Here is a 26,487-nt window from a genome sequence, read left to right as displayed (position 1 = left end):
ATCCCGGGTTCTGTTCTGGTCAAGGGCACATGCCCCAGTTGCGGACTCAATCCCCATTGGGGGTCATGCAGGAGGCAGCCAATCAATGATTCTTTCTCATCATTGATGTTTTCATGTCTCTCTCTCTCCCTTCCTCTCTGAAATCAAAAAAATATATATGTGTGTGTATATTTTTTAAAAAGATGTAGAGTTAGATAACTTATTACAAGTTTTTCTTGTTTTTTGAGGTAGGCCTGTAGTGCTATGTACTTCCCTCTCAGGATTGCTTTCACTGTGTCCCATAGATTTTGGATTGTTGTGTTTTAATTTTCATTGGTTTCCAGGGTGTTTTTTATTTCTTCTTTGATCTCTTTGATAATCCATTCATTGTTTATTTTTTTTTATTTTTATTTTTTTTCAAATTTTTATTAAGGTATTATATGTGTACATATCTTACCATTGCCCCCCACCCCCACCCAACTCCCATACATGCCCTCACCCCCCAATGTTTTGCATCCGTTGGTTACTCTTATATACATGCATATAAGTCCTTCAGTTGATCTCTTATTTCCCCCACCTCTCCCTAACCTTACCACTGTAATTTGACAGTCTGTTTGATGCTTTACTGCCTCTGTAACTATCTTTTTGTTCATCAGTTTATAATGTTTTTCATTATCCCCAAATGAGTGGGATCATGTGGTATTTTTCTTTCATTGACTGGCTTATTTCACTTAGCATAATGTTCTCTAATTCCATCCAAGTGCCTACAAATGGTAGTAATTCCTTCTTTTTTACGGCAGCATAGTATTCCATTGTGTAGATGTACCATAGTTTTCTGATCCAGTCATCTGCTGATGGGCACCTAGGCTGTTTCCAAATCTTAGCTATTGTAAATTGTGCTGCTATGAACATAGGGGTGCATATATCCTTTCTGATTGGTGTTTCTGGTTTCTTAGGATATATTCCTAGGAGTGGGATTACTGGGTCAAATGGGAGTTCCATTTTCAGTTTTTTGAGGAAACTCCATACTGTTCTCCACAGTGGCTGCACCAGTCTGCATTCCCACCAGCAGTGCACGAGGGTTCCTTTTTCTCCGCATCCTCGCCAACACTTGTCGTTTGTTGATTTGTTGATGATAGCCATTCTGACAGGTGTGAGATGGTATCGCATTGTTGTTTTGATTTGCATCTCTCGGATAATTAGTGACTTTGAGCATGTTTTCATGTGTCTCTTGGCCTTCCTTCTGTCTTCTTTCGAAAAGCTTCTATTTAGGTCCGTTGCCCATTTTTTTATTGGATCATTTATCTTCCTTTTATTAAGTTGTATAAGCTGCCTGTAGATGTTGGAAATTAAACCTTTATCAGTGATACCATTTGCAAATATGTTCTCCCATACAGTGGGGTTTCTTGTTGTTTTGTTGATGGTTTCTTTTGCTGTGCAAAAGCTTTTTATTTTGATGTAGTCCCATTTGTTTATTTTCTGTTTGGCTTCCATTGCCCTAGGGGCAGTATCACTGAAAAAGTTCTTTTGGCAAATATCTGAGATTTTGCTGCCTGTGGATTCCTCTAGTATTTTTATGGTTTCCCGTCTTATATTTAAGTCCTGTACCCATTTTGAGTTTATTTTTGTGTATGGTGTAAGTTGGTGATCTAGTTTCATTTTTTTGCATGTATCTGTCCAATTTTCCCAACACCATTTATTAAATAGACTGTCTTGACTCCATTGTATGCTCATGCCTCCTTTGTCAAATATTAAGTGCGCATATTGGTTTGGGTCGATATCTGGATTCTCTATTCTGTTCCATTGATCTATATGTCTGTTCTTGTGCCAGTACCAGGCTGTTTTGATGACAGTGGCTTTGTAATACAGCTTGAAATCTGGTATTGAGATCCCTCCTACTTTATTCTTCTTTCTCAGGATTGCTGTGGCTATTCGGGGTCTTCTTTTATTCCAGATGAATTTTTGGAGAGTTCTTTCTAGGTCTGTGAAATACGCCGTTGGTATTTTAATGGGGAGTGCATTGAATCTATAGATTGCTTTGGGTAGTATGGACATTTTAATGATGTTGATTCTACCAATCCATGAACATGGTATGTTCTTCCATCTGTTTACATCTTCCTCTATCTCTTTTTTCAGTGTCCTGTAGTTTTCCGCATATAGGTCTTTTACCTCCTTGGTTAGGTTTATTCCTAAGTATCTTAATTTTTTTGGTGCGATGGAAAATGGGATTGCTTTTTTAGTCTCTCTTTCTGTAAGTTCATTGTTGGTGTATAGAAATGCCATAGATTTCTTGGTGTTAATTTTGTATCCTGCTACATTGCCGAATTCATTTATTAAGTCTGTTAGTTTTTTGATGGAGTCTTTCGGGTTTTTTATGTACAATATCATGTCATCTGCAAATAAGGACAGCTTTACTTCTTCTTTTCCAATTTGGATGCCTTTTATTTCTTCTTCTTGTCTAATTGCAGTGGCTAATACTTCCAGTACTATGTCAAACAGGAGTGGTGAGAGTGGGCATCCCTGTCTTGTTCCTGTTCTTAGGGGAAATGGTTTTAGTTTTTGCCCATTGAGTATGATGTTAGCTGTGGGTTTATCATATATAGCTTTTATGATGTTGAGGTATGATCCTTCTATTCCCACCTTGTTGAGAGTTTTTATCAAGAAAGGGTGTTGGATTTTGTCAAATGCTTTTTCTGCATCAATTGATATGACTATGTGATTTTTATCTCTCAATTTGTTTATGTGATGTATCACATTTATTGATTTGCGGATATTGAACCATCCTTGCATTCCTGGGATAAACCCTACTTGGTCATGGTGTATGATCTTTCTGATGTACTGCTGGATCCTATTTGCTAGAATTTTGTTGAGGATTTTGGCATCTACATTCATGAGGGATATTGGCCTGTAATTCTCTTTCATTGTGTTGTCTTTATCTGGTTTTGGTATTAGGGTGATGCTGGCTTCATAGAAGGAGCTTGGAAGTGTTCCTTCCTCTTGAATTTTTTGGAATAGTCTGAGGAGGATAGGTTTTAGTTCTTCCTTGAATGTTTGGTAGAACTCTCCTGTGAAGCCATCTGGCCCCGGGCTTTTGTTTGCCGGAAGCTCTTTGATGACTGCTTCAATTTCTTCCATAGTTATTGGCCTATTGAGATGTTTAGATTCTTCCTGATTGAGTTTTGGAAGGTTATATTTTTCTAGGAATATGTCCATTTCCTCCAGGTTGTCCAGTTTGTTGGAATAGAGTTGTTCGTAGTATTTTTTAACAATCCTTTGTATTTCGGCGGGATCTGTTGTTATTTCACCTCTTTCATTTCTGATCTTGTTTATTTGGGTCCTCTCCCTTTGCTTCTTGGTGAGCCTGGCTAGAGGTTCATCAATCTTGTTTATCCTTTCAAAGAACCAGCTCTTGGTTTTGTTGATCTTTTGTATTGTTTCTTTGGTCTCTATGTCGTTTATCTGTGCTCTGATCTTTATTATTTCCTTCCTTCTGCTTACACTGGGCTTTTCTTGTTGCTCTTTTTCTAACTCTTTGAGTTGTTGGGTTAGGTAATTTATTACCCCTGTTTCTTGTTTTTTGCAGTAGGCTTGTAGAGCTATGAACTTCCCTCTCAAGACTGCTTTCGCTGTGTCCCATAGATTTTGGATTGTAGTGTTTTCATTGTCATTTGTTGTCATGATGTTTTTTATTTCTTCTTTGATCTCTCTGGTAACCCAGTCATGGTTTAATAGCATGCTGTTTAGTCTCCATGTGTTTGATTTCTTTGGGTTGTTTTTATTGTAGTTGATTTCCAGTTTTATGCCACTGTGGTCTGAGAAGATGCTTGATATGATTTCTATCTTCTTGAATTTGAAGAGACTTTGCCTATGTCCCAACATATGGTCTATCTTTGAGAATGACCCATGTGCGCTTGAGAAGAATGTATATTCTGTGGCTTTGGGGTGAAATGTTCTGAAGATGTCAATTAATTCCATCTGGTCTAGTGAGTCATTTAGGATTGATGTTTCTTTGTTGATGTTTTGTTTAGAGGATTTGTCCAATGGTGATAGTGGGGTATTAAAGTCTCCTACTATGATTGTATTGCTGTCAATGTCTCCCTTGATATCCTCCAGGAGTTTTTTTATGTATTTGGGTGCTCCTGTATTGGGTGCATATATGTTTACCAGAGTTATTTCTTCTTGTTGGATTGCTCCCTTTAGTATTATGAAATGGCCTTCCTTATCTCTTGTTATGTCCTTCAGTTTGAGATCTAATTTGTCAGAAATAAGTATTGCTACCCCAGCTTTTTTTTCAGTTCCATTTGCCTGGAAAACCTTTTTGCATCCCTTCACCCTCAGTCTGTGTGCGTCTTTTTTTCTGAGGTGGGTTTCTTGTAGACAGCAGATATATGGGTCGTGTTTTCTTATCCAATCTGTTACCCTATGTCTTTTGATTGGGGCATTTAATCCATTTACATTTAAAGTTATTATTGATAGGTACTTATTTGTCGCCATTCCTATTCTTTACCCCTGTGTTACTTCTTCGCTTCCTGTTTCTTTCTTTCTTTCTTTCTTTCTTTCTTTCTTTCTTTTTTTTTTTTTTTTTTTTTTACAGTAGACCCTTTAGCATTTCTTGCATTGCTGGTTTGGTGGTAATAAATTCCCTTAGTCCTTTTTTGTCTGTGAAGCTCCTGATTTCACCTTCAATTTTGATTGACAGCCTTGCTGGGTACAGTATTCTTGGATTCAGCCCCTTCCTTTGCATGACTTTGTATATTTCATTCCATTCCCTTCTGGCCTGATGAGTTTCTGTTGAGAAATCAGTTGCTAGTCTGATGGGGGTTCCTTTGTATGTAACTTTCTGTCTCTCTCTTGCTGCTTTTAAGATTCTTACTTTGTCGTTGGTGTTTGCCAATTTAATTATAATGTGCCTTGGCGTCGGTCTTTTGGGGTTCATTTTGCTTGGGACTCTGTGAGCTTCTTGGATTTGTGTGGGTTTTTTCTTCCCTATATCTGGGAAATTTTCTGTCATTATTTCTTCAAAGAGGTTTTCTATTCCTTGCTCAGCTTCCTTTCCTTCTGGAACCCCTATTATGCGGATGTTGTTTTGTTTCGTGTTGTCCCAAAGTTCCCTTAGACTCTCCTCCTGCCTTTTAATTTTTTTTTCTAGAAGTTGCTTTTCTTGGGTATTTTTTTCCATCTTGTCTTCTAGCTCACTGATGCGGTCCTCTGCTTCTTCTAGTCTACTCTTGATGTTTTCTATTGAGTTCTTTACAGCAGCGATGTCATTTTTCATTTCTTCTTGGTTCTTCTTCATTTCCTCTTGGTTCTTGCTCATATTGTCGAATTTGTCTTCCATTCTTTTCAGCCACCTTATGACCATTTCTCTGAATTCTTTTTCTGGAAGGTTGCTTGCCTCCATTTCGTTTACTTCCTTTTCTGGTGATGCCTGCTTTTCTTTCATATGCGGGCTGCTTCTTTGTCTCCCCATGGTCTCTCTTCTCTGGGTGTCTGGTTATGTAGTTCTCTCTCTCCTGGGTTGATTTAAAGGCACAAAATACAGCACTACCAGGTACAACTCACAAGGCACTGAACAGGAATGTATTCACGATATTAATAACCTCCAATAAAGGTGACCACCAGAGAAAGGCAAATTAGGTGATAGGAGAGAAAGAAGAAGAGGAAAAAAGAAAGAAAGAAAGAAAAAAAGAAAAAAGGAGTGTGAAAATGAAATTGGGAAAAGGGAAAGTAAAGAGAAAAAAAAAAAGTAAGAGACAAGAAATTGACTAAGAGAGAAAGGGGAACAGACTATATATATTGGGGATAAAACTCCAATAGAACAATCACTAATCCCAGCAAATGCCAGCAACAAGTGCCTGGGGATTAGTACAAACTACAACACCAACTAATATGGAGTGAGGCAAGGTTAAGCTGAAGCACAAAACAAACAAAAGAATAAACAAAAGAAGAATAAGCAAAACAATCTCACAAAAAAAGCATAAAAATTGGATATAATCTACATTCAAGCAAACAACAACAAAAGGACAGAGATAAGGACAAGTTTATGGATAACTCAGACAGCGAAGGGAGAGGTGTATGTGGACTTGGAGCAGGGGATTGGAGATTAGATATGTAAGTAGGGTGAAATTTTAACAAGGGGTAAACAGAAAGAATAGGGAAAATCTAAAGCAGTAAAAGGGTAAGACAAACAGGACACTGAAAAGGGGGAGGTTAGGAAGAGAGTGATGGCCTAAAGGTAGAGTTGAGATAGAGTAAAACGATGCTAAAGGAAAGATAAAAAATAGAATGTAGAACCCTAATCCCAAAATAAAATGAAGAGAAAATAAAATGACACTTTAAAAAAAAAAAAAAAAAGATAAAATAGCAGTAGTAATAATACGGATTGAAAATAAAAATGTAATCATTAAAAAGGCAAAATCAAGTGATGAAAAAAGAAAAAAAAGTTTCTTGATTAAAAGATGCAAAAAATGAAAGTTAAAAAAAAATAAAAAAATAAAAGGTAAAAATAAAATGTGGAGTAGTGAAGGTCATTCACTTCCTCTGTTTTTCTGTTTGGCACGCCTGTTTCTCAGTCCAGACAGTATTGCAGTTCCCTGCGATCCACTGCTCTTCGGTGTTGTAAGCCAGTCCTGATTTTAAGCAGGCGGTGTGTCTTAATTTCTCGTATTCCTTTATTTTTGATTACACAAGAGTCAATTTGTGATTCAGCCCCTGGGTGGCAGTGTTTCTGGATTGACTTCCGGGTCTATCTATGGCCTCTCTAGGGAGTGTTAGAGCCTTCTTTCCCTGTGGCACTCGGGCCTGTGGGAGTGGTCTGCCTCAGAGCTGACTCTCTGATGGTCACTCCCCGCTCCGATCCCCAGGTTCCAGAAAAACAACCTTCCCCTGCAGTCTCCCAGGGTGTCCCTAACTGGGTGATCCTATGTATTGGGCTTAGTAATCAGAAGCAAGGATTTGAAGAGGAAAAAGCCCAAGTGTGCGAACTCCGGGACTGCGAGTGAGCCCAGGCACCCAGGGAGCGCACGGGCTGCGCGTAAGTCTGGACTGCCTGAAATTCTTAGGGTGTCCCTGCACTTCAGATCAAAATGGGTTGCTTTTTAGAGTGCCCTTCTCTTAGCAGCTCTGAGGACCCCTTTCCACAGTCACAGATCACGCCAGCCCCTACAGCCACGGATTTTTCTAGGCACAGACTTCCCTGGTCCTCCAGCTCCCGCAAAACGCGCGTTCCTCTCTCCCGCCGGGACCAGAGACCTCACCTTATCCCAGGCGAAATCTGACCTTTCCGTGGTGGAGTGTAGAGCTTCTCTGAACCCGTGTGCTTGCGCCAGTTGGGGAGCGTTGTTCTGGGGCTCGCAGCTGTTCCTGGGGTGCCGCAGTTGTGGATTCTCAGGCTTCAGATAAGCTCCACTTTCCGGATCAAGATGGTGCAGACTCCGCGTCCAAGCCCACAGCTCCGGGAGGGGACCCAGCCGCAGTTCTTGCTGCCAGGTCAGGGGAACCCCGTTCAGCAGTCCCCCACCTCCTTCTGGAATTCAGCTGTCTCCCAACCCGCCAACAAACACTCCTTGCGCGACCCTCAGCTGTTCTTTCTTTCTGCTCCGGGACAAGGCTCGGAACACGTCTGTCTATTCCGCCGCCATTATTCTCCTTTCTTGCCAGTTTTTCCCATTCATTGTTTAATAGCATGCTATTTAGCCTCCATGTGTTTGAATGTTATTCAGTATTTTTATTGTAGTTGATTTCTAATTTTATGCCATTGTGATCTGAGAAGATGTTTGATATGATTTCAGTCTTCTTGAATTTGTAGAGATTGTATGTATCCTAAAATGTGATCTATCTTTGGAAATGTCCCATGGGCACTTAAGAAGAAAGTATATTCTGTAGCATTGGGGTAAAATGTTCTGAAGATGTCAATTAGTTCCATATGATCTAGTGAGTCATTAAGGATTGCTTTTTCCTTGTTGATTTTTTGTCCAGAAGATTTATCCAGTGATGTCAATGGGGTAAAGTCCCCTACTATGATTGTATAGCTGTCAGTCCTCCCTTAAAATCCTCCAAAAGCTTTTTTTTTTTTTCATATTTGGATGCTCCTGTATTGGGTGCATATATGTTTATCAGTTATATCCACTTATTTTATCAATCACTTTTATATTATGAAGTGGCCTTCATTATCTCTTGTCTCTTGTTATGGCCTTCACTTTGAGGTCTATTTTGTCAGCTATAGTATTGCTATCCCCCCTTTTTTATTTAATTTCCATTTGCCTGAAGAATTTTTTTCTATCCCTTCACTTTCAGTCTATGTGAGTCCTTTGTTCTGAAGTAGGTGTCTTGTATACAGCAAATATATGGTCATTTTTTTTATACATTTGGCTACCCTATGTCTTTTGATTGGAGTATTTAATCAATTTACATTTATGGTTATTATTTTTATTAATATTATTATTTTTAAATATTTATTGTTGAAATTATTACATAGGTCCTTCTTTTCACCCCATTAACCTCCTCCAGGCCTCTACCGGCCTACCTACCCCCTCAAGGCCCAACCCACCCCATTGTCTGTGTTCATGGGTTATGCATATATGCATACAAGTTCATTGGTTGATATATTCCCACCCATTCTCCCCTGCCTTCCCTCTGAGGTTTGACAGTCTGTTTGATGTTTCTATGTCTCTAGGTCTATTTTTGTTCATCAGTTTATGTTGTTCATTAGATTCCACATATAAGTGAGATCATGTAATACTTATCTTTCTCTGACTGGCTTATTTCCTTCAGCATAATACTCTCCAGGTCCATCCATACTGTTGCAAATGCTAAGAGTTCTTTTCTTTTTTATGGCCGCCTAGTATTCCATTGTATAAATGTACCATAGTTTTTCATCCACTCATCTGCTGATGGGCACTTAGGCTGTTTCCAAGTCTCAGCTATTGTAAATTGCATTGATATGAATATACAGGTACATATATACTTTTTAAAAAAATTCTTTATTGTTTAAAGTATCCTATCTAATAAAAGAGTAATATGCAAATTGACCATCACACCAAGACACAAGATGGCTGCCCCCATGTGGTCAAAGATGGCTGCCACCATGTGGACACAAGATGGCTGCCACAAGATGGCCACCACAAGATGGCCTGCAGGGGAGGGCAGTAGTGGGAAGTTAGGGGTGACCAGGCCAGCAGAGGAGGGGAGTTGGGGGAGACCAGGCCAGCAAGGGAGGGCAGTTGGGGGGGACCCAGGCCTGCAGGGGAGGGCAGTTGGGGGGGCAGGCCTGCAGGGGAGAGCAGTTGGGAGGGACCAGGCCTGCAGTGGAGGACAGTTGGGGGGGGACCAGGCCTGCAGGGGAAGGCAGTTGGGAGCCAGCAGTCCTGAATTGTGAGAGGGATGTCCGACCTCCTGTTCAGGCCCAATCCCAGTGGCATTGGGACTAAATGGGAGGTTGGACATCCCTCAAGGGGTCCCAGATTGGAGAGGGTGCAGGCTGGTCTGAGGGACACCCCCCCCCGCCCCGTGCACGAATTTCGTGCACCGGGCCTCTAGTTACATATAGTATTACATTTGTCTCCTTTTTCCCCCATTGACCTCTCCCTGGCCACTCCCACCACCCAACACATGCCCTCACCACCTACTTTTTGTGTCCACTGGTTATACTTATATGCATGCATACAAGTGCTTTGGTAGAGCTCTTACTCTCCCCCCCCCCCACCCCCCCGACCCTCTCCTGCCTTCCCTCTGAAGTTTGGCAGTTTGTTAGATGCTTCTCTGTCTCTGGATCTATTTTTGTTCATCAGTTTATGTTGTTCCGTATATTATACAAATGAGTGAGATCATGTAATATTTATCTTTCTCTGACTGCCTTATTTTGCTTAGCATAATGCTCTCCATTTTCCATCCATGCTGTTGCAAATGGTAAGAGTTCCTTATTTTTTACAGCAGCATAGTATTCCATTGTGTAGATATACCACAGTTTTTTTAATCCACTCAACTGCTGATGGACACTTAGGCTGTTTCCAAATCTTAGCTATTGTAAATTGTACTGCTATGAACATAGGAGTGCTTATATCCTTTCTGATTGGTGTTTCTGTTTTCTTGGGATATATTCCTAGAAGTGGGATCACTGAGTCAAATGGGAGTTCCATTTTTAACTTTTTGAGGAAACTCCATACTGTTCTCCACAGTGGCTGCACCAGTCTGCATTCCCACCAGCAGTTCACGAGGGTTCCTTTTTCTTCACATTCTGGCCAGCACTTATTATTTGTTGATTTGTAGATGATAGCCATTCTGACTGGTGTGAGATGGTACCTCATTGTCGTTTTGATTTACATCTCTTGGATGATTAGTGACTTTGAGCAAGTTTTCATAACTCTCTCAGCCTTCTGTACGTCTTCTTTCAAAAAGTGTCTATTTAGGTGCTTTTCCCATTTTTTATTGGGTTGTTTATCTTCCTTTTGTTAAGATGTGTGAGTTCCCTATACATTTTGGAGATTAGACCCTTATCAGAGATAACATTGGCAAATATGTTCTCCCGTGCAGTGGGCTTTCCTGTTGTTTTGTTGATGGTTTCTTTTGCTGTGCAGAAGCTTTTCATTTTGATTAGACCCATTTGTTTATTTTCTTCTTAGTTTCTATTACCCCAGGAGCTGTATCGGTAAAGATATTGCTATGACATATGTCTAATATTTTGTTGCTTATGGATTCTTCTAAGATTTTTATGGTTTCCCATCTTACATTTAAGTCCTTTATCCATTTTGAATTTATTTTTGTGTATGGTGTAAGTTGGTGGTCTAGTATCATTTTTTGCATGTACCTGTCCAATATTCCCAACACCATTTATTGAAGAGACTGTCTTGACTCCATTGTATGCTCTTGCCTCCTTTGTCAAATATTAACTGAGCATAATGGCTTGAGTCAATTTCTGGGTTCTCTCTTCTGTTCCATTGGTCTATATGTCTGTTCTTGTGCCAGTACCAGACAGTTTTGAACAGAGTGGCTTTGTAATATAGATTCATATCTGGTATTGTGATCCCTCCAACTTTGTTCTTCTTTCTCAAGATTGCTGTGTCTATTCGGAGTCTTTTTTGATCCCATGTAAACTTTTGGAATATTTGTTCTAGGACTGTGAAATAAGCCATTAGTATTTTGATGGGGATTGCATTTAATCTATAGGTTTCTTTGGGTAGTATGGCCATTTTTAATGATGTTGATTATACCAAGCCAAGAGCATATTATATTCCTCTACTTGCTTATGTCTTCCTCTGTCTCTTTTTTCATTGTCCTGTAGTTTTCCAAGTACAGGTCTTTTACCTCCTTGGTTAAGTTTATTCCTAAGAATCTAATTTTTGTTGTTGCAATGGTAAATGGGTTTGTTTCTTTGGTATCCCTTTCTGAGAGTTCATTATTGCTGTATAAAAATGCCATAGATTTCTTGGTATTAATTTTATATCCTGCTACGTTGCCAAATTCATTTATTAAATCTAGTATTTTATGGAGTCTTTAGGGTTTTCTATGTACAGTATCATGTCATCTGTGAATAGTGTTAGTTTTACTTCCTGCTTTCCCATTTGAGTGCCTTTAATTTGTTCTTCTTGTCTGATCACTACAGCTAGCACTTCTAGTATTATGTCAAACAGGAGTGCTGAATGTGGGCATCCCTGTCTTGTTCATGTTCTTATGGGAAATAGTTTTAGCTTTTGTCCATTGAGTATGATATTGGCTGTATATTTGTCATATAAGGCTTTTATTTATTTTTTTTAAATAAATCTTTATTGTTCAGATTATTACAGGTGTTCCTCTTTTTTTTTCCCCCATAGCTCCCCTCCACCTGATTCCCCACCCCACACCATGCCCTTATCCCTCGCCACTGTCATCATCCATAGGTGTAAGATTTTTGTCCAATCTCTTCCCACACCCCTCACACCCCCTTCCCCCTGAGAATTGTCAGTCCACTCCCTTTCTATGTCCCTGATTCTATTATATTCACCAGTCCATTCTGTTCTTCAGATTTTTTATTCACTTGATTTTTAAATTCACTTGTTGGTAGGTATGTATTTGATGTCATTTTGTTGTTCATAATTTTTATCTTTACCTTTTTCTTCTTCTTCCCTTCTTAAAGAATACCCTTCAGCATTTCATGTAATCCTGGTTTGGTGGTGATGAACTCCTTTAGCTTTTTCTTGTCTGTGAAGCTCTTTATCTGACCTTCAACTCTGAATGATCGCTTTGCTGGGTAGAGTAATCTTGGTTGTAGGTTCTTGCTGTTCATCACTTTGAATATTTCTTGCCACTCCCTTCTGGTCTGCATAGTTTCTGCCGAGAAATCAGCTGACAGTCGTATGGGTGCTCCCTTGTAGGTAACTAACCGTTTTTCTCTTGCTGCTTTCAAGATTCTCTCTTTGTCTTTTGCCCTTGGCATTTTAATTATGATGTGTCTTGGTGTGGTCCTCTTTTGATTCCTCTTGTGTGGGGTTCTGTGTGCTTCCTGAACTTGTAAGTCTATTTCTTTCACCAGGTAGGGAAAGTTTTCTGTCATTATTTCTTCTAATAGGTTTTCAATATTTTGCTCTCTCTCTTCTTCTGGCACCCCAAAAATTCGGATGTTGGTATGCTTAAAGTTGTCCCAGAGGCTCCTTACACTATCTTCATATTTTTGGATTCTTTTTTCTTTTTGTTTTTCTGGTTGGGTGTTTTTTGTTTTCTCATATTTCAGATCTTTGGTTTGATTCTTGCGGTACGTTGGTCTACAGTTGAGTTTCTGTATATTCTTTATTTCAGACAGTGTATGCTTAATTTCTGACTGGTCCTTTTCCATTTTTTTGGCATTCTCATTAAGATCCTTAAAGGTCTCGCTAAGTTCCTCAGCGGTTTTTAGAAGATTCTTGAGTAACCTTATAAATGTAGTTCTGAACTCTATGTTGTTCAGTAGTTTGCTTTCCTCCATTTCTTTCATTCGTGACATGTTTCTTTGCCTCCTCATTTTGCTGCTTCCTTGTGCTGATGGAGTGGCTTTGTTTGGTAGGTGACCTATAGGGGCCAGTAGCTCAGCCTCCCCAATCACCTGCACCCCTTTGTGGGCTGAGTGCAAAGTCTTGGTGTAGTTAAGCCTTTATTGCTGTTGGTACACTGGGAGGAATTGACCTCCAGGCCAATTGGCTGTGAGGACCCGCTGTGTCTATAATGGAAGAACTGCTGTGCTGGAGACACGCTTATGGTGCAGGACTTGTTTCAGTGGGGCTTTGGTGCTCACTGAGTCTGCCTCTTGAATGTGTCACTTATGGATGTGAGGAGTTGAAATCTGGTGTCTCACACTGACCACTAGGTACACTGGCTTCTGGATCTCTAATGGGGTGCAGGTCAGCTACTTTCTGAGGCTACCCAGCAGGCGCTACAGCGAGAACTACAGTTTTCTCCTCTTTGCTTGGGGTTTGGAGGTTTTGGAGCTGTCTGACCCAGGCTGCAAGTTTGCTAGGTTAAGCTGCCATAAGGCAGGTCATTCATATGCTAAAGCCGCTGCTTGGAGCTTTGGTGGGTTTGTAGATTGTGCAGGGTGGGGTCTCAGGGTGTGACTAGGCTAGGGTGTGGCAAACAGCTATGGCTGCCAGTTAGCCGGCTCTGCGTCTCCCACCGTGTCCCCGTGTCCCGCGCCCCAGCACAGTAAACAATTATTCCTGCGCTCAGCCCTGCAAGCAAACCACCCTCACTTTCCGACCCCACGGCAGACAGTCCAGCTTCTCCCAGTAGGAGTTTGGGTCCCCCGCGTCTCCCCAGAAACTGGAGTTTGGAGTAATCGGGAGCTTGTCTCCCTTCTGGTTGAAAAAAGCAGCGCTCCCAGTCGCCCGTCGCCAGCCTGATTCGCGCGCCTCTGTACCTCAGCTTTTCAGCGCTTGTGCACCTCTTAATGCTGTTTGCTCTTTCCTTCTAGTTGTAGAACTTCCACTCAGCCAGCTTTCCCGTGGTTCTGGGTGATAGACATTTTGTCTTTTATTTGTAGTTTTGAAATTGTTGTGCGAGGCAGCAGTTTAGGTGTTTACCTACACCGCCATCTTGGATCCTCCCTCTCAAGGCTTTTATTATGTTGAGTTATGATCCCTCTATTCCCATTTTGCTGAGAGTTTTTTTTTTATGTTGGATTTTGTCGAATACTTTTTATGCATCTATTGATATGATTATGTGATTTTTACCTTTAAGTCTGTTTATCTGATGTATCACATTTGTTGATTTGTGAATATTGTACCAGCCTTTCATCCCTGGAATAAATTGCACTTGGTCATGGTGTATGATCTTTCTAATGTATTGCTGGGTCTAATTTGCTAGAATTTTGTTGAGGATTTTAGCATCTATATTCATCAGGGATATTGGCCTCTAATTCATTTTGTTTTTTTGTCTTTATCTGGTTTTGGGATAATTAGGGTAATGCTGGCCTAGTTGAAAAAGCTTGGAAGTGTTCCTTCTTTCTGCATTTTTTGGAATACAATAATTTGAGGAGGATAGATGTTAGTTCTTCTTTGAATGTTTGGTAAAACTCCCCTGTGAAGCCGTCCAGACCAGAGCTTTTGTTTGCTGGGAGATTTTTTTTTATTACTTATTCGATTTCATCAGTAGTTATTGGTCAATTCAGGTTTTATGATTCTTGCTGATTGAGTTTTGGAAGGTTGTATTTTTTTTTAGGAATACGTCCATTTTGTCAAAGTTGTTCAGTTTATTGGAGTAGAGTTATTCTTAGTATATTTTTACACGCCTCTGTAGCTCTGTGCATTCAGTTGTTACTTCACCTCTTTCCTTTCTGATTTTGTTTTTTTGGGTCCTCTCTCTCCATTTCTTAGTGAGTCTGGCAAGAGATTCATCGATCTTGTTTATCCTTTCAAAGAACCAGCTATTGGTTTTATTGATCTTTTATATATATATTGGTCTCTATGTCATTTAAAGCTCTGAGCTTTATTATTTCCTTTCTTCTACTTACTCCGGGTTTTTCTTCTTGCTCTCTTTCTAATTCTTTAAGTTGTAGGGTTAGATAACTTACTATATGTGTTTCAACTTTTTTTGAGGTAAGCTTGTATTGCTACGAACTTCCCTCTCAGCATTGCTTACACTGTGTCCCATGGATTTCGCTTTGTTGTGCTTTTATTTTCATTTGTTTCCAGGAGACATTTTATTTCTTCTCTGATCTCTTTGGTAATCCATTCATTGTTTAATAGCATGCTATTTAGCCTCCATATAGTTGATTGTTTATGATTCTTTTTATTATAGTTGATTTCTAATTTTATCGCATTGCGATCTGAGAAGATGCTTGATATGATTTCAATCTTCTTGAACTTGTAGAGACTTAGTCTATGTCCTAACATGAGGGCTATCTTTGAAAATGCCCCATGTGCACTTGAGAAGAATGTATATTCTCCAGCTTTGGGTTTCAGGTCCTGAAGATGTCAGGTCCTGAAAATGTCAGTTTGTTCCATCTGTTCTATAGTGTCATTTAGGATGGCTGTTTCTTTGTTGTTGTTTTTTTCTAGAAGATTTATCCAGTGGTGTCAGTTGGGTATTGAAGTCCCCTACTATGATTCTATTGCTTTTGATCTTTCTCTTGATATCCTTCAGAAGTATTTTTTATACATAGATGTTCCTATATTGGGTGCATATATATTTACCAGAGTTATAGCCTCTTGTTAAATCAATCCCTTTAGTAATATGAAGTGGCCTTCCTTATCTCTTCTTATAGCCTTCATCTTGAATTCTATTTTGTCAGATATAAGTATTGCTACCCCAGCCTTTTTTTTTTTTTTCATTTCCACTTGCCTGAAACATTTTTTTCCACCCCTTCACTTTTAGTCTGTGTGAGTCCTTTGTTCTAAGGTGAGTCTCTTGTAGACACCATATATATGGGTCATGTTTTCTTATCCATTCAGCTACCCTATGTCTTTTGATTGGAGCATTTAATCCATTTACGTTTAAGGTTATTATGGTTAGGTCCTTGTTTGTTGCCATTCTTTTTTCTTTATGCCCGTGTTTCTACCTCTCTATTTTTTCTTCTTTACAACAGCCCCTTCAGTATTTCTTGAAATTCTGGTTGGTGGTAATAAACTCCTTTATCCTTTTTTTCTTTGTGAAGCTTCTGATTTCACCTTCAATTTTGAATGATAGCTTTGCTGGATAAAGTAGTCTGAGATTCAGCCCCTTGCTTTTAATTATTTGTATACTTCCTGCCACTCCCTTCTGGCCTGATGTGTTTCTGTTGTGAAATCAGCTGATAGTCTAATGAGAGATCCCTTGTAGGTAACTTTCTCTCTCTCTCTCTCTCTCTCTCTCTCTCTCTCTCTCTCTCTCTCTTTAAGATTTTTTCTTTGTCTTTAACGTTTGCCATTTTAATTATGATGTATCTTGGTGTGAGTCTTTTGGGATTTATCTTGTTTGAGACTCTCTGTGCTTCCTGGACTTGTGTGACTTTTTTCTTCCCCAAGACAAGGAAGTTTTCTATCATTATTTCTTCAAACAGGTTTTCTTTTCCTTGCTCAGCTTTCTCTCCTTCTGGCACCCCATTATGTGGATATTGCTCCGTTTCACGTTATCTCCAAGCTCCCTTAAACTCTCCTTCTGTTTAATTTTCTTTCCCCAATTGCTGCTCTGATTGGGTGTTTTTTACTACCTTGTCTTCTATCTGGCTGATTCATCCTCAGCTTCTTCTAGTCTACTGTTGGAACCTTCCAGGGTGTTCTTTATTGCAGCTCTATCATTCTTCATTTCCTCTTGATTCCTATACACGTTGGTGTATTTCTTATTCAGCTTCTTATCATTCTCATTGAGTTGCTTTTAATTCTCTGTCAGATGTTTGAGCATTCTTATAACCATTACAGTGAATTCTTAATGGGACAAATGCCTTGCCTCCCCATTTTTGCTGTCCCTTTGTATTTGTTTCTATATCTTAGATCAACCTGTTATGCTACCCAGGTTTTTTGGGGGTGGTCCTATGTAGTCTGTGTTTTGTGGGACCCAGTGGTACAGTCTCTCCGATCTCCTGAGCTGGGTGTTCTAAGAAAGCCCCCTATCTGAGTTATTTGGGTTATCCTGATGTAGTTGAGTCTTTAATGTTATTGTCCCATTTGTGGATGGAGTCTCCTCACAGGTTGTCTAACTATGTGGCTCACCCCCAACCATATTGTAGAAGCTGTTGTGGATGGGCTGCTTGCTGCTTCAGGCGATCCACTTATCCAGCAATCCACCATTTGTGTCTGTCTCCACAGGCCTTGGCCACAAGCAGGAGGGATCAATCTGCCCTCTAAAGTAGACTTGTTAGTCACATGAGGCTCAGGGCTGGTTCAGCATATTTACCCTGGCTCCCCACACTTTGCCTCTGCCTGCTTTTGCCTGTCAGCTAGCTGTCAATCTTAATCACTCAAAAGTCTGTTTCTGATAGGGCTTTAGCCTAAGTTCTGTTTACCTTTCAGGGAATGTGGTGGGTGTGTTTTCCTGTTCCACTTCATTGTTGATGTCATGTTTGTGGGAAGGATATCCCCTCCAACTTGCTGCCAGTGATGTTGGGCCTCACTGGATTTTGCCCTGATGTTATTGAATCTGGTCCCTTGGTGTATCTATCCTGGACCCCCTGGGAGCCTCGGTGGTGCAGGTCATTGTGAATCCCTGTCCCTTTCTGGCCCTGGGCAACCATATTCAGGTCTGAGAGGTTGAAGCCTCTAATAGTACAGTGGTCAGGGACTCCTTAGCCCAGAGGCTGGGTCTGCCTTGAGTCTCACACCTCGATTGTCTTTGTTCTGAGTTGTACTCCCTTCTCCCACAGATCTGGTCCCACAAGTGTCAGCTGCAGACAGTCTGGGTTGGTGGGGGCTCCACAGTCCCTCTGGGGTGCAACTAGCTGTGAGGTCCCAGAGCCTACTGACATGGGACTCACTTTGTGGTCACAGAGCCACAGTGGGGTTGCTTGCAAGGTCCTGCTAGTGTGCGACTCACTTCAGAGTCCCAACTCTCATGGTGAGGGTCGCCTCCAATATTCTACTGGCATGAAACTCACTGCTTGGTCCCAGAGTCAGCAGCGGGGGTGGTGTGTGAGTCACTGTGGGGTCCTGGAGTCTGCAGCAGGGGTGGTGTGCGAGTCACTGCAGGGTCCAGGTGCCAGCAGCAGGTGTCCCTTGTGAGGTCCCACTGGTTTGCTATTCACTGCACGGGTATGGGGTGGTGTCCAAGCCGAGTCTGTGTGATGACGAGGCTGCGCTTCTAGCCACTGCTGCTCCCCCCTTAAAGATCACTTAGTAATTTTTCTTTGCTCTAAAGTCAACTTGCTTTGATATTAATCTATCCATTCCTGGTTTCCTTTGATTAATGTTTTCATAGTATAACTTCTTCCATTCTTTTACTTTATTTTTTTCCCTTTTCATTGAATTTATTGGGGTGACACTGGGTTAACAAAATTATACAGTTTTCAGGTGCACAATTTCACAACACATCATCTGTACCCTGTATTGTGTTTTCACCACCCAAGTCGTCTTTTTCCATCACCATTTATCCCTATACCTCATCCATTTTCCCCACCCCCGCCACCACTTCCCCCTTCCCCCAGCAATCACAACACTATTGCCTGTGTCCATGAGTTTTTCTCTTTTTTGCTCAGTCCCTCCACCCACCCACCCCCGACCCTGACAGCTGTCAGCTTACTCTCTATGAGTCTCTCTCTATTTTGCTTGTTAGTTCATTTTGTTCATTAGATTCCACATATGAGTAAAATTATATGGTACTTATCTCTCTCTCTGACTGGCTTGCTTCACTTAGCATAATGCTCTCCATGTACATCCATGCTCTCCCAAAGGATAAGATTTCCTTTTTTTTACAGCTGAGTAGTATTCCATTGTGTAAATGTACCATAATTTTGTTATCCAATCATCTACTGATGGACCTTTGGGCTGCTTCTAAATCTTGGCTATTGTAAATAATGCTGCAGTGTAACCCTTTCATTTAGGCATGCTTCAAATAGTCTTAAAGATCCTTAAAACTTACCCCTGCTAGTTCCTTTTCTTGTTTAGTCATATGCATATATTTTAGGATAAATAGTTTTTCATTGAGTATCATATCTTCAATATTTTTCAAGTCACATGTTTTCATAATGATTCCTTTTAATTGCTGCAAATATTCCAATTTTGACCCTAGCCAGTTTTGCTCAGTGGACAAAGCATCGGCCTGTGGACTGAAGGGTCCCAGGTTTGATTCCGGTCAAGGGCACATACCTGGGTTGTGGGCTCAATCCCCAGTGTGGGGCCTGCAACAGGCAGCCAAGCAATGATACTCTCTCATCATTGATGTTTCTCTCTTTTTCTTCCTCTTCCTTCCTTTCTGAAATCAATAAAAATATATTTTTAAAAAATTCCAATTTTGCCCATAGCCCAAAAAGCACATTCCTGCATATTAACTTTTTTTGCTTCCTTGAATTATTTTCTTAGAATAAGTTCCCAGGTGTGGGATTACTGAGTCAGAGGGTATGCAATTGAAATATAACAATCAGAAACACGTTTTATTTTTCTAAGAAAAGAAATGAACTACAATTCTTTCTGCCTTGTTCTTTGGAACTGTTGAGTGGACCTGTGCTGCTCAATTTGATAGTCATTAACCACATGTGGCTGTTTAAATTTAAAGTTTGATTAATTAAAATTAGATGAAATTCAAAATTTAGTTCCTTTGTTTCACTAGCCACATTTCAAATGCTCAATAACTGTATGTGTCTAGTGGCTACTGTATTGAAAAGATAGATACAGAACATTTCCATCATTGTAGAATATTTATTGGACAGTGCTGCTCTGGAGTTTCTCAAGAAGTCATGGTTGGCATCTTGGGTGGGAGGTAAAACCTGTCCCATGTTCGAAAATGCCCCATAAAGTAGCAAAATTATATCCATTTGAGACCCACTAAGCTTTTATCTCAAAAAAGAATCTCCTAACTTTTTTGAGATGGCTTCAGTTTGGCTCCATTTGGAAAGAGGGACACTTAGAAAGATTGCCCTGGCTCAGAGCATAAATCTTATTTTCCTCTCTTCTTCTGGTCTGTATCCTGGTTTTGGGGAATTGCAGGAATAAGACCCTGCAGATGGAGAAGATCAAGACCCGTTTGAAGGCTGAGTTTGAAGCCCTTGAATCAGAAGAGAGACACCTGAAGGAATACAAGCAGGAAATGGACCTACTGCTACAAGAGAAGATGGCCCATGTGGAGGAACTCCGACTGATCCATGCTGACATCAATGTGGTATGTGGCTGGCTGCCTAAAACCTACCTCTGGGCTCTTTGAGAAATAGGTAATCGTGAGTGTTGTAGCCTCTCCTTAAGATGTGGCTGTGGCCAACATGGGGGAGTAGGCTTTGGGCTGTGATGGAGTGTAAAAATCCAGGAATTCTGAGATCCAGCCTGGCTCTGTCACTGTATATCACTGGACAAGTCCCTTCTTCTTCCTGGTCCTTATTTTCCCTCTCTGTACTATAAGAGGAATTCAGTCAAGGAATTCATCTAAGTCATAATTCAGCTCTGATGTGCTTATTATTGGAGTCTGAGAGTTAGGAGCTAGCCTTGGTAAAAAGTAGAGCAGGCAGTTGACTCTGGAGTCTAGCCTAAAGGGCTCCAAAGCTTCTGTAACTAAGCCCCCAAAAAGTCACCTCTGCCAGCCTGCCAAAGTGGGGCCCCATTAGAGTCTGTTTTGGATATTCTTGGAACATGGTGAATGAACTATGCTATCATGGTAAGTTTCTAACTATTTGGAATTACTCAAGCAGAGTCTGAATCATCACCTGTCTGAGCCACAGTATTGATGATTCCTTCACCAGGAGAGATGTTGGAGGTGTTGACCTGTAAGGTCCTTTCCAACTCAGAGCCTATGACAATGAGAAGCTTTAAAAAATTATATTTGAAGGAGTTTCTATTCTTGGGAAACTCACTTCTGTGGTAATACTTATTTCTTGATTTTTCTGAATGCAATTCAAACAGTAGGTATTTGAAATTTTTTTGTGTCACAAAAAATCACATGATTCCAGGGTCTCTTGAGGAGTTGGCAGTTCTGCTGCCAGCTAACCCAAGAATACAGAGCCAATGAAATAAACAAGATATTAGCCACAGAGGGGCTGAGAATCTAGGTGAGTAGATCTCAAACTTGAATATCCATCAGGTACCTGGAGAGCCTGCTAAAGCAGATTGTTGGACTCCACCCTAAAGTTTCTGATTCTGTATGTCTGAGGTGGTGTCTGAGAATTTGCATTCCTAATGAGTTCCCAGGTGATGCTGATGCTGATGCTGCTGATTTGGTAATCACATTTTGAGAACCATTAATTTAAGGGAAAGGCCACTGGCTGGGAGACAGAAGCCCTGAATTTTTATCTAGGCTTTCCCCCTAAGAAATATTTCTCTGAGAAAGTTCCTTCTCTTTGAGACAATTCCCTGATCTATAAAATGGTGGTGAGGTACACTAAATGAGGTTTAAAGGCCATTCCAGCTCTAGAATGCTGTATTTGAATAATAACTACCATTTATTGAGCCTTTACTCTGTGTTAGCCCCTGTACTGAGAGCTTTATATAAATTCAATGATTGAATCCTTATCAAGATTATATTAAGTAGGCACTAATATTATCACCATTATACAGATAAAGAAACTGAGGCTTGACAAGAGTCACATAGAATACATAGCAGATTGAGGACTTGACCATATATTGGTCTTGCTCTGGAGCCTATGCTATATCTACTTACCTATACAGCATCATGGAGAATCTTGGGGTATTTGCTCTGTTCCTACCTTACTTTGTGTTCCAGATGGAAAATACCATCAAACAGTCTGAGAATGACCTAAACAAGCTACTAGAGTCTACTCGCCGGCTACATGATGAGTATAAGCCACTGAAGGAACATGTGGATGCCCTGCGCATGACTCTGGGCCTGCAGAGGCTCCCTGACCTATGCGAAGAGGAGGAGAAGCTGTCCTTGGAGTAAGCAGCCTTCCCCCTGTCCTGCAACATACACAAACCACACACATACACACACACAGCTTGGTCTGAAAGTCAATCCTGGCCCCAGGCCTGTTGGTGGCTGACTCATTGCATGACCTTAGGCATGTTCCTGTGCTGGGCTGTTACAACAAAAGAAGGATGATTAGACTAAAATTACTAGATGGTATTTAAAATTCTTTGTGCAATTTTAACAATACAAAGCTATGTTTAGTGTGTGTGTGTGTGTGTGTGTGTGTGTGTGTGTGTGTGTGTATGACTCTTAAGAGGTTACTTCCTAAGTCAAGGTTGAGAAGGGTGTCCAAAAACCTTTGAAAATACAGAAGACTGAGCTTTCATGGTCTCTAGGGGCTAGTCTGGAACTTCATCTTAAGATCCAGAGGCTCACGTTACAGAGAGACAGAGTACAGTTTAGTAGAATGAAACACACTTCCTTAAGGTAGAGCAGATTGCCTGTGGAAGTGGTCAGTTTCTTATTCCTAGAGGTATGCCAGTACAGGCCTAAGGACACAATAGAAATACTACAAAATAACATGAGATGAGGATAAGTGAATGCCCTTTGAGGACTTTGCTAACCCTGGGATTTATTTATTTTCTGGGTCTGTCAGAGCAAGGAGCAAGAGCTATCCTTCCCAGTAGACAATGGGGTTGGTACCCAGGGAAAGAACTTTTTGATGGGGAGGGTGCAGGAACTTTCTGTAGTGAGCCACAGCCCAACCTCCTTGGGTCTGTGGCATGAATTCTTTAAGAGGGACAAGCTTCTCCTATTTTCAGAATGATCCAGCTAATGTCTCTCATCTCCAAAGTTACTTTGAGAAGCAGAAAGCAGAGTGGCAGACGGAGCCTCAGGAGCCTCCCATCCCTGAATCCCTGGCCGCTGCAGCCGCTGCTGCCCAACAACTTCAAGTGGCTAGGAAGCAGGACACCCGGCAGACAGCCACCTTCAGGCAGCAGCCCCCACCCATGAAGGTGAGTAAGCTAGATAGGGGCTGTGGAAGAAGCGATTTATCCTTAAGCAGCCTTGGAATATTGGCTTTACTTATTTGGGGCCTTTCTAAAACAGCATTTGTTTGGGATACAGAGGAAGGGGAGTGTGATGTGTATGCTGGAGTGGAACTGCTTCTTTTGTTTCTTCACATTCCCAGAGGAGTTAGAATGCAAGGAGATTGGCAGGCTCTGCTAAACTATAATTTTTTTAAAATGTTACAAGCATGACTGGTAAAAATATATAGTAAGCATGTATCTTTAATGACAGAGCCTACAGGATTACAAAGCTGGTTCCAAGATCATTTGAGGAATAGATAATTATATAGTCAGGGAAGGAAAGGAATGCTGAAATAAATTTGCAAAGTTAAACACAGAATTGGTTTATGTTCTATAGGGCAATAAAACTGTAACATTTGTGATTATATTTTCTTCAGAACATAAATAATCTGCTTCTCTATTAGACAAAAACCTTTTGTAGTTTATCAGCATAAGTCACAGTTTGAACACTGATCAATAGTAAATAGTAAAAAAAAAAAAAAAAAAAAAAGAGTAAATAGTTGAACAGAGAGCAGGGGTTAGCAAACTAGAGCCTACAGCCAGGTCTGAACTGTTTCTTATTTTCATAAATAAAGTTTTATTTTTAAAGTTCATTATTAAGGTCTACATGCATGCTTATTGATGTATTGCCTGTAGATTCTTTCATGTAAAACAGATAGTATTGAGTAGTCACACCAAAGAGTATATGACCTGAAAAATCTAGAATATTTACTATTTTGGCCTTTACAGAAAATGTTTACTGATACCTGATTAAGAGAATTGATTCCTGAGTGGGCCTGTTAAACCATGCTCCAGTATAATCTAAATGGATACACAATTCTCATTTTGTCTTATTTCTGAATTTTGAACATTTTTCCTCAATACCCGTTTTTAACCCTCACTCCTTTTATCCTTTACATCCCTTACATCCAGCACTGATCTCTGTTCTTGGGTTTCACTCACTAATTACTGCTCCTTCATGTTGGGAAAAATCACAAATGTTTTTGGAACCCTGGGAATCAAAAGGCTGAACCACAGCCTAGGAGAATCTGACCACTAATGTTCTTTCTCCTGTGTACCCCACCAGGCCTGCTTGTCATGTCATCAGCAAATTCACCGGAATGCACCTATATGCCCTCTGTGCAAAGCCAAGAGTCGGTCCCGGAACCCTAAGAAGCCAAAACGGAAGCAGGATGAATGAAGAGAGGGAGAATACATAGAGCTCTGCTGCTCATAACCCCTCCCCTTGGCCAGAGATGATGTCCTGATGTGAAACAACCCTTCCCCACCTCTACCAAGTCTCCTGTTTAATGTAATGGAAGCACAATCCCTCTCTTACTTTGCTGGTATTTCTTTCTGCTCTCGGCTTTCAGGTGCTAATAACAGTATGTCTGATAATCCCTTCTCTTACACTCACATTTCAAGCCCTGCTCTTATTTGGAGCTAAGGATAGGGCAGAAGGCCCAGATGTGATTCTCTGTCTCTTCTGCCTGAAGGCTGGGACCTAAAATTTGAGCGTTGGGGGAGGCCCATATCTTGTTTCCTATAAAGTGTGCCCCCTCTCTGTACGTTTGCCTTAGGCATTGAAGGGACAACAGTCTTTTTGCTAGACTTTCCAAAAGGCTTGGTGCATATATCTTCCCAACTCTCATCTCATCCTCAAGGCCCAGAGGTAATTTGGAGGAGCCCTCTTTTTTATGTTAATTTTGGAGGCCTGGCTGTCATTATAGAGTTCACCATCACACTGCACCCCTAGTCTTCTAGATATACAAAAGTTCTCAGGTACCAGGCTGTGTGTCTGGGGATCCTGAGATCTGCAGGCCTTTCTCTCATAGTCCTAGTTTTCGCAAGACTATAGTAGAATTTCCCCACAATGAAATCAGGGAACTGGAGCTATACCCACTTATAAGTCCTGCCTAACTTGCCACCTAAGTCATTGGGCTAAGGCTCTCCTATAGGCTTAGATGGGCCCCAGGCTGACAACTGTGTTGCCTTTTGCTCAAAACCATTACTCTGGCACCTACTCAATTATATATCTTAGAGGTAACAGTGAGATTCAAGTGAGTGGCAATTACTTTACACATGTGAGTGCGTGGGACTTCTCCATTCATCCCTCCTTCTCTTGGGTCTTTCTTCCTCTATAAGGCAGCCTCAACTCAGGTCAGCTGCTGGCTACCCTCTTTCCTGTGGATTGTGCAGGTAGCCTTCCCTCCCTAAAGAAAAGGCGCCAGGGTCCCCAAGCCCTACAACTCTCTACTCCACCAAACCCAGATCTCTAATAAAGTCACTCTCAGACTTAAGAAACAGGGTTGGGGGTTGCCTGACTGAAAAAGTTTTTATCTCCAAGTCTCAGTCCCTGGTGGGGAAGGAGAGATATTTTTCTTTCCTTCCTTCCTTACTCAACTGCAGTTTTAAGTTTCTACAGTGTCTGTGTGTTCAAAATATAAGAGATTCCTCTGCTCTTTGAAAGTAAGAGTGTTATGTCTATACAAAACCTTTTAAATAAACATAAGTTCATTGGAGTAAATGCTGCTGAGTACCTATAAGTACCAGGAAGATGTAAAGACCTTTCCCCTTCTGCGTAGCTCTTCTTCACTCTTATTCTCTCTATCCTACAAATGAGAAAACCTGGCACACCACTGCACAACAATTTATTTTGCTATTATAATAATTTCCATTTATTCAGTACTTACTCTGTGCTAGGTCTCTATACAAGATGCTTTATATAAATGATTGCATTTGATATGCAAAACACCTTTCAAGCTAAGTATTCTTTTTTTTTTTTTTTTAAATATATTTTATTGATATTTCACAGAAAGGAAGGGAGAGGGATAGAAAGCTAGAAACATCGATGAGAGAGAAACATCGATCAGCTGCCTCCTGCACACCTCCCACTGAGGATGTGCCCGCAGCCAAGGTACATGCCCCTGACCGGAATCAAACCCGGGACCTTTCAGTCCGCAGGCCGACGCTCTATCCACTGAGCCAAACCGGTTTCGGCTCAAGCTAAGTATTCTTATTGACATTTTTCAAAAAGGTAAACTAAAGTTCAAGAGGTTAAATAATTTGTCCATAGTTAACAAACGACTAATAAGATAAGTTTCAGGATTTAAACCCAGATTTGTCTGGTTTCAGAGACCATTTTTCTTCTACTTTTTGTCCATAATCCTTTATTCTCCCTTTTGGGATGGCATGATAATAGGTATAGTTGAAATAACTATGAACTAGAAATCAGGCACTAGGAATCTAGTGACTGTTGCAGGAATATAAAGGCCTGGTCCCCTGTAGAGATACAATAGGTAGGCAATAACTCTAAAGGGCCATTCCATCTTCAGAGCTCCTCATAGTGAGGACTGAGGTTTCCAGTAAGACTGCATTGCAGTTCAATAGCTCCCTCAGTCCAATCCTGCCTCATTCTCTTCCCTTCTCCAAGGGCTCTCTAATTAATATCCTGAACATTAAACTGTCATAGTGCTTCCCAGAAGCCCAACAGCTGACAAAAACTTCTGTCTGCCTTAGT

At 40.7% G+C, this 26,487-nt stretch overlaps 1 protein-coding gene across 2 annotated transcripts in view; it reads left to right on the top strand.

Moving 5' to 3' along the window:
• Positions 1–25,715, top strand: part of ZC4H2 (zinc finger C4H2-type containing) — a 102,856-nt gene extending 77,141 nt beyond the window's left edge. The window contains exons 2-5 of one of the 2 annotated variants that reach the window (XM_080653499.1): positions 20,034–20,205; positions 21,754–21,926; positions 22,751–22,913; positions 24,055–25,715. In XM_080653499.1, the coding sequence (XP_080509625.1) occupies positions 20,034–20,205; positions 21,754–21,926; positions 22,751–22,913; positions 24,055–24,168 (622 nt within the window). In that variant the 3' untranslated portion in view covers positions 24,169–25,715. The remainder of the gene's footprint in view (positions 1–20,033; positions 20,206–21,753; positions 21,927–22,750; positions 22,914–24,054) is intronic. The other variant, XM_080653500.1, reaches the window with a different exon arrangement.
• The last annotated feature ends 772 nt before the right edge of the window (positions 25,716–26,487 follow it).

Source organism: Plecotus auritus (genome assembly GCF_963455305.1).
Source record: "Plecotus auritus genome assembly, chromosome: X".
Classification (NCBI taxonomy): domain Eukaryota; kingdom Metazoa; phylum Chordata; class Mammalia; order Chiroptera; family Vespertilionidae; genus Plecotus; species Plecotus auritus.
Note: the sequence above shows the minus strand (reverse complement) of the source record. Positions and strands in the feature narration are given on the sequence as shown.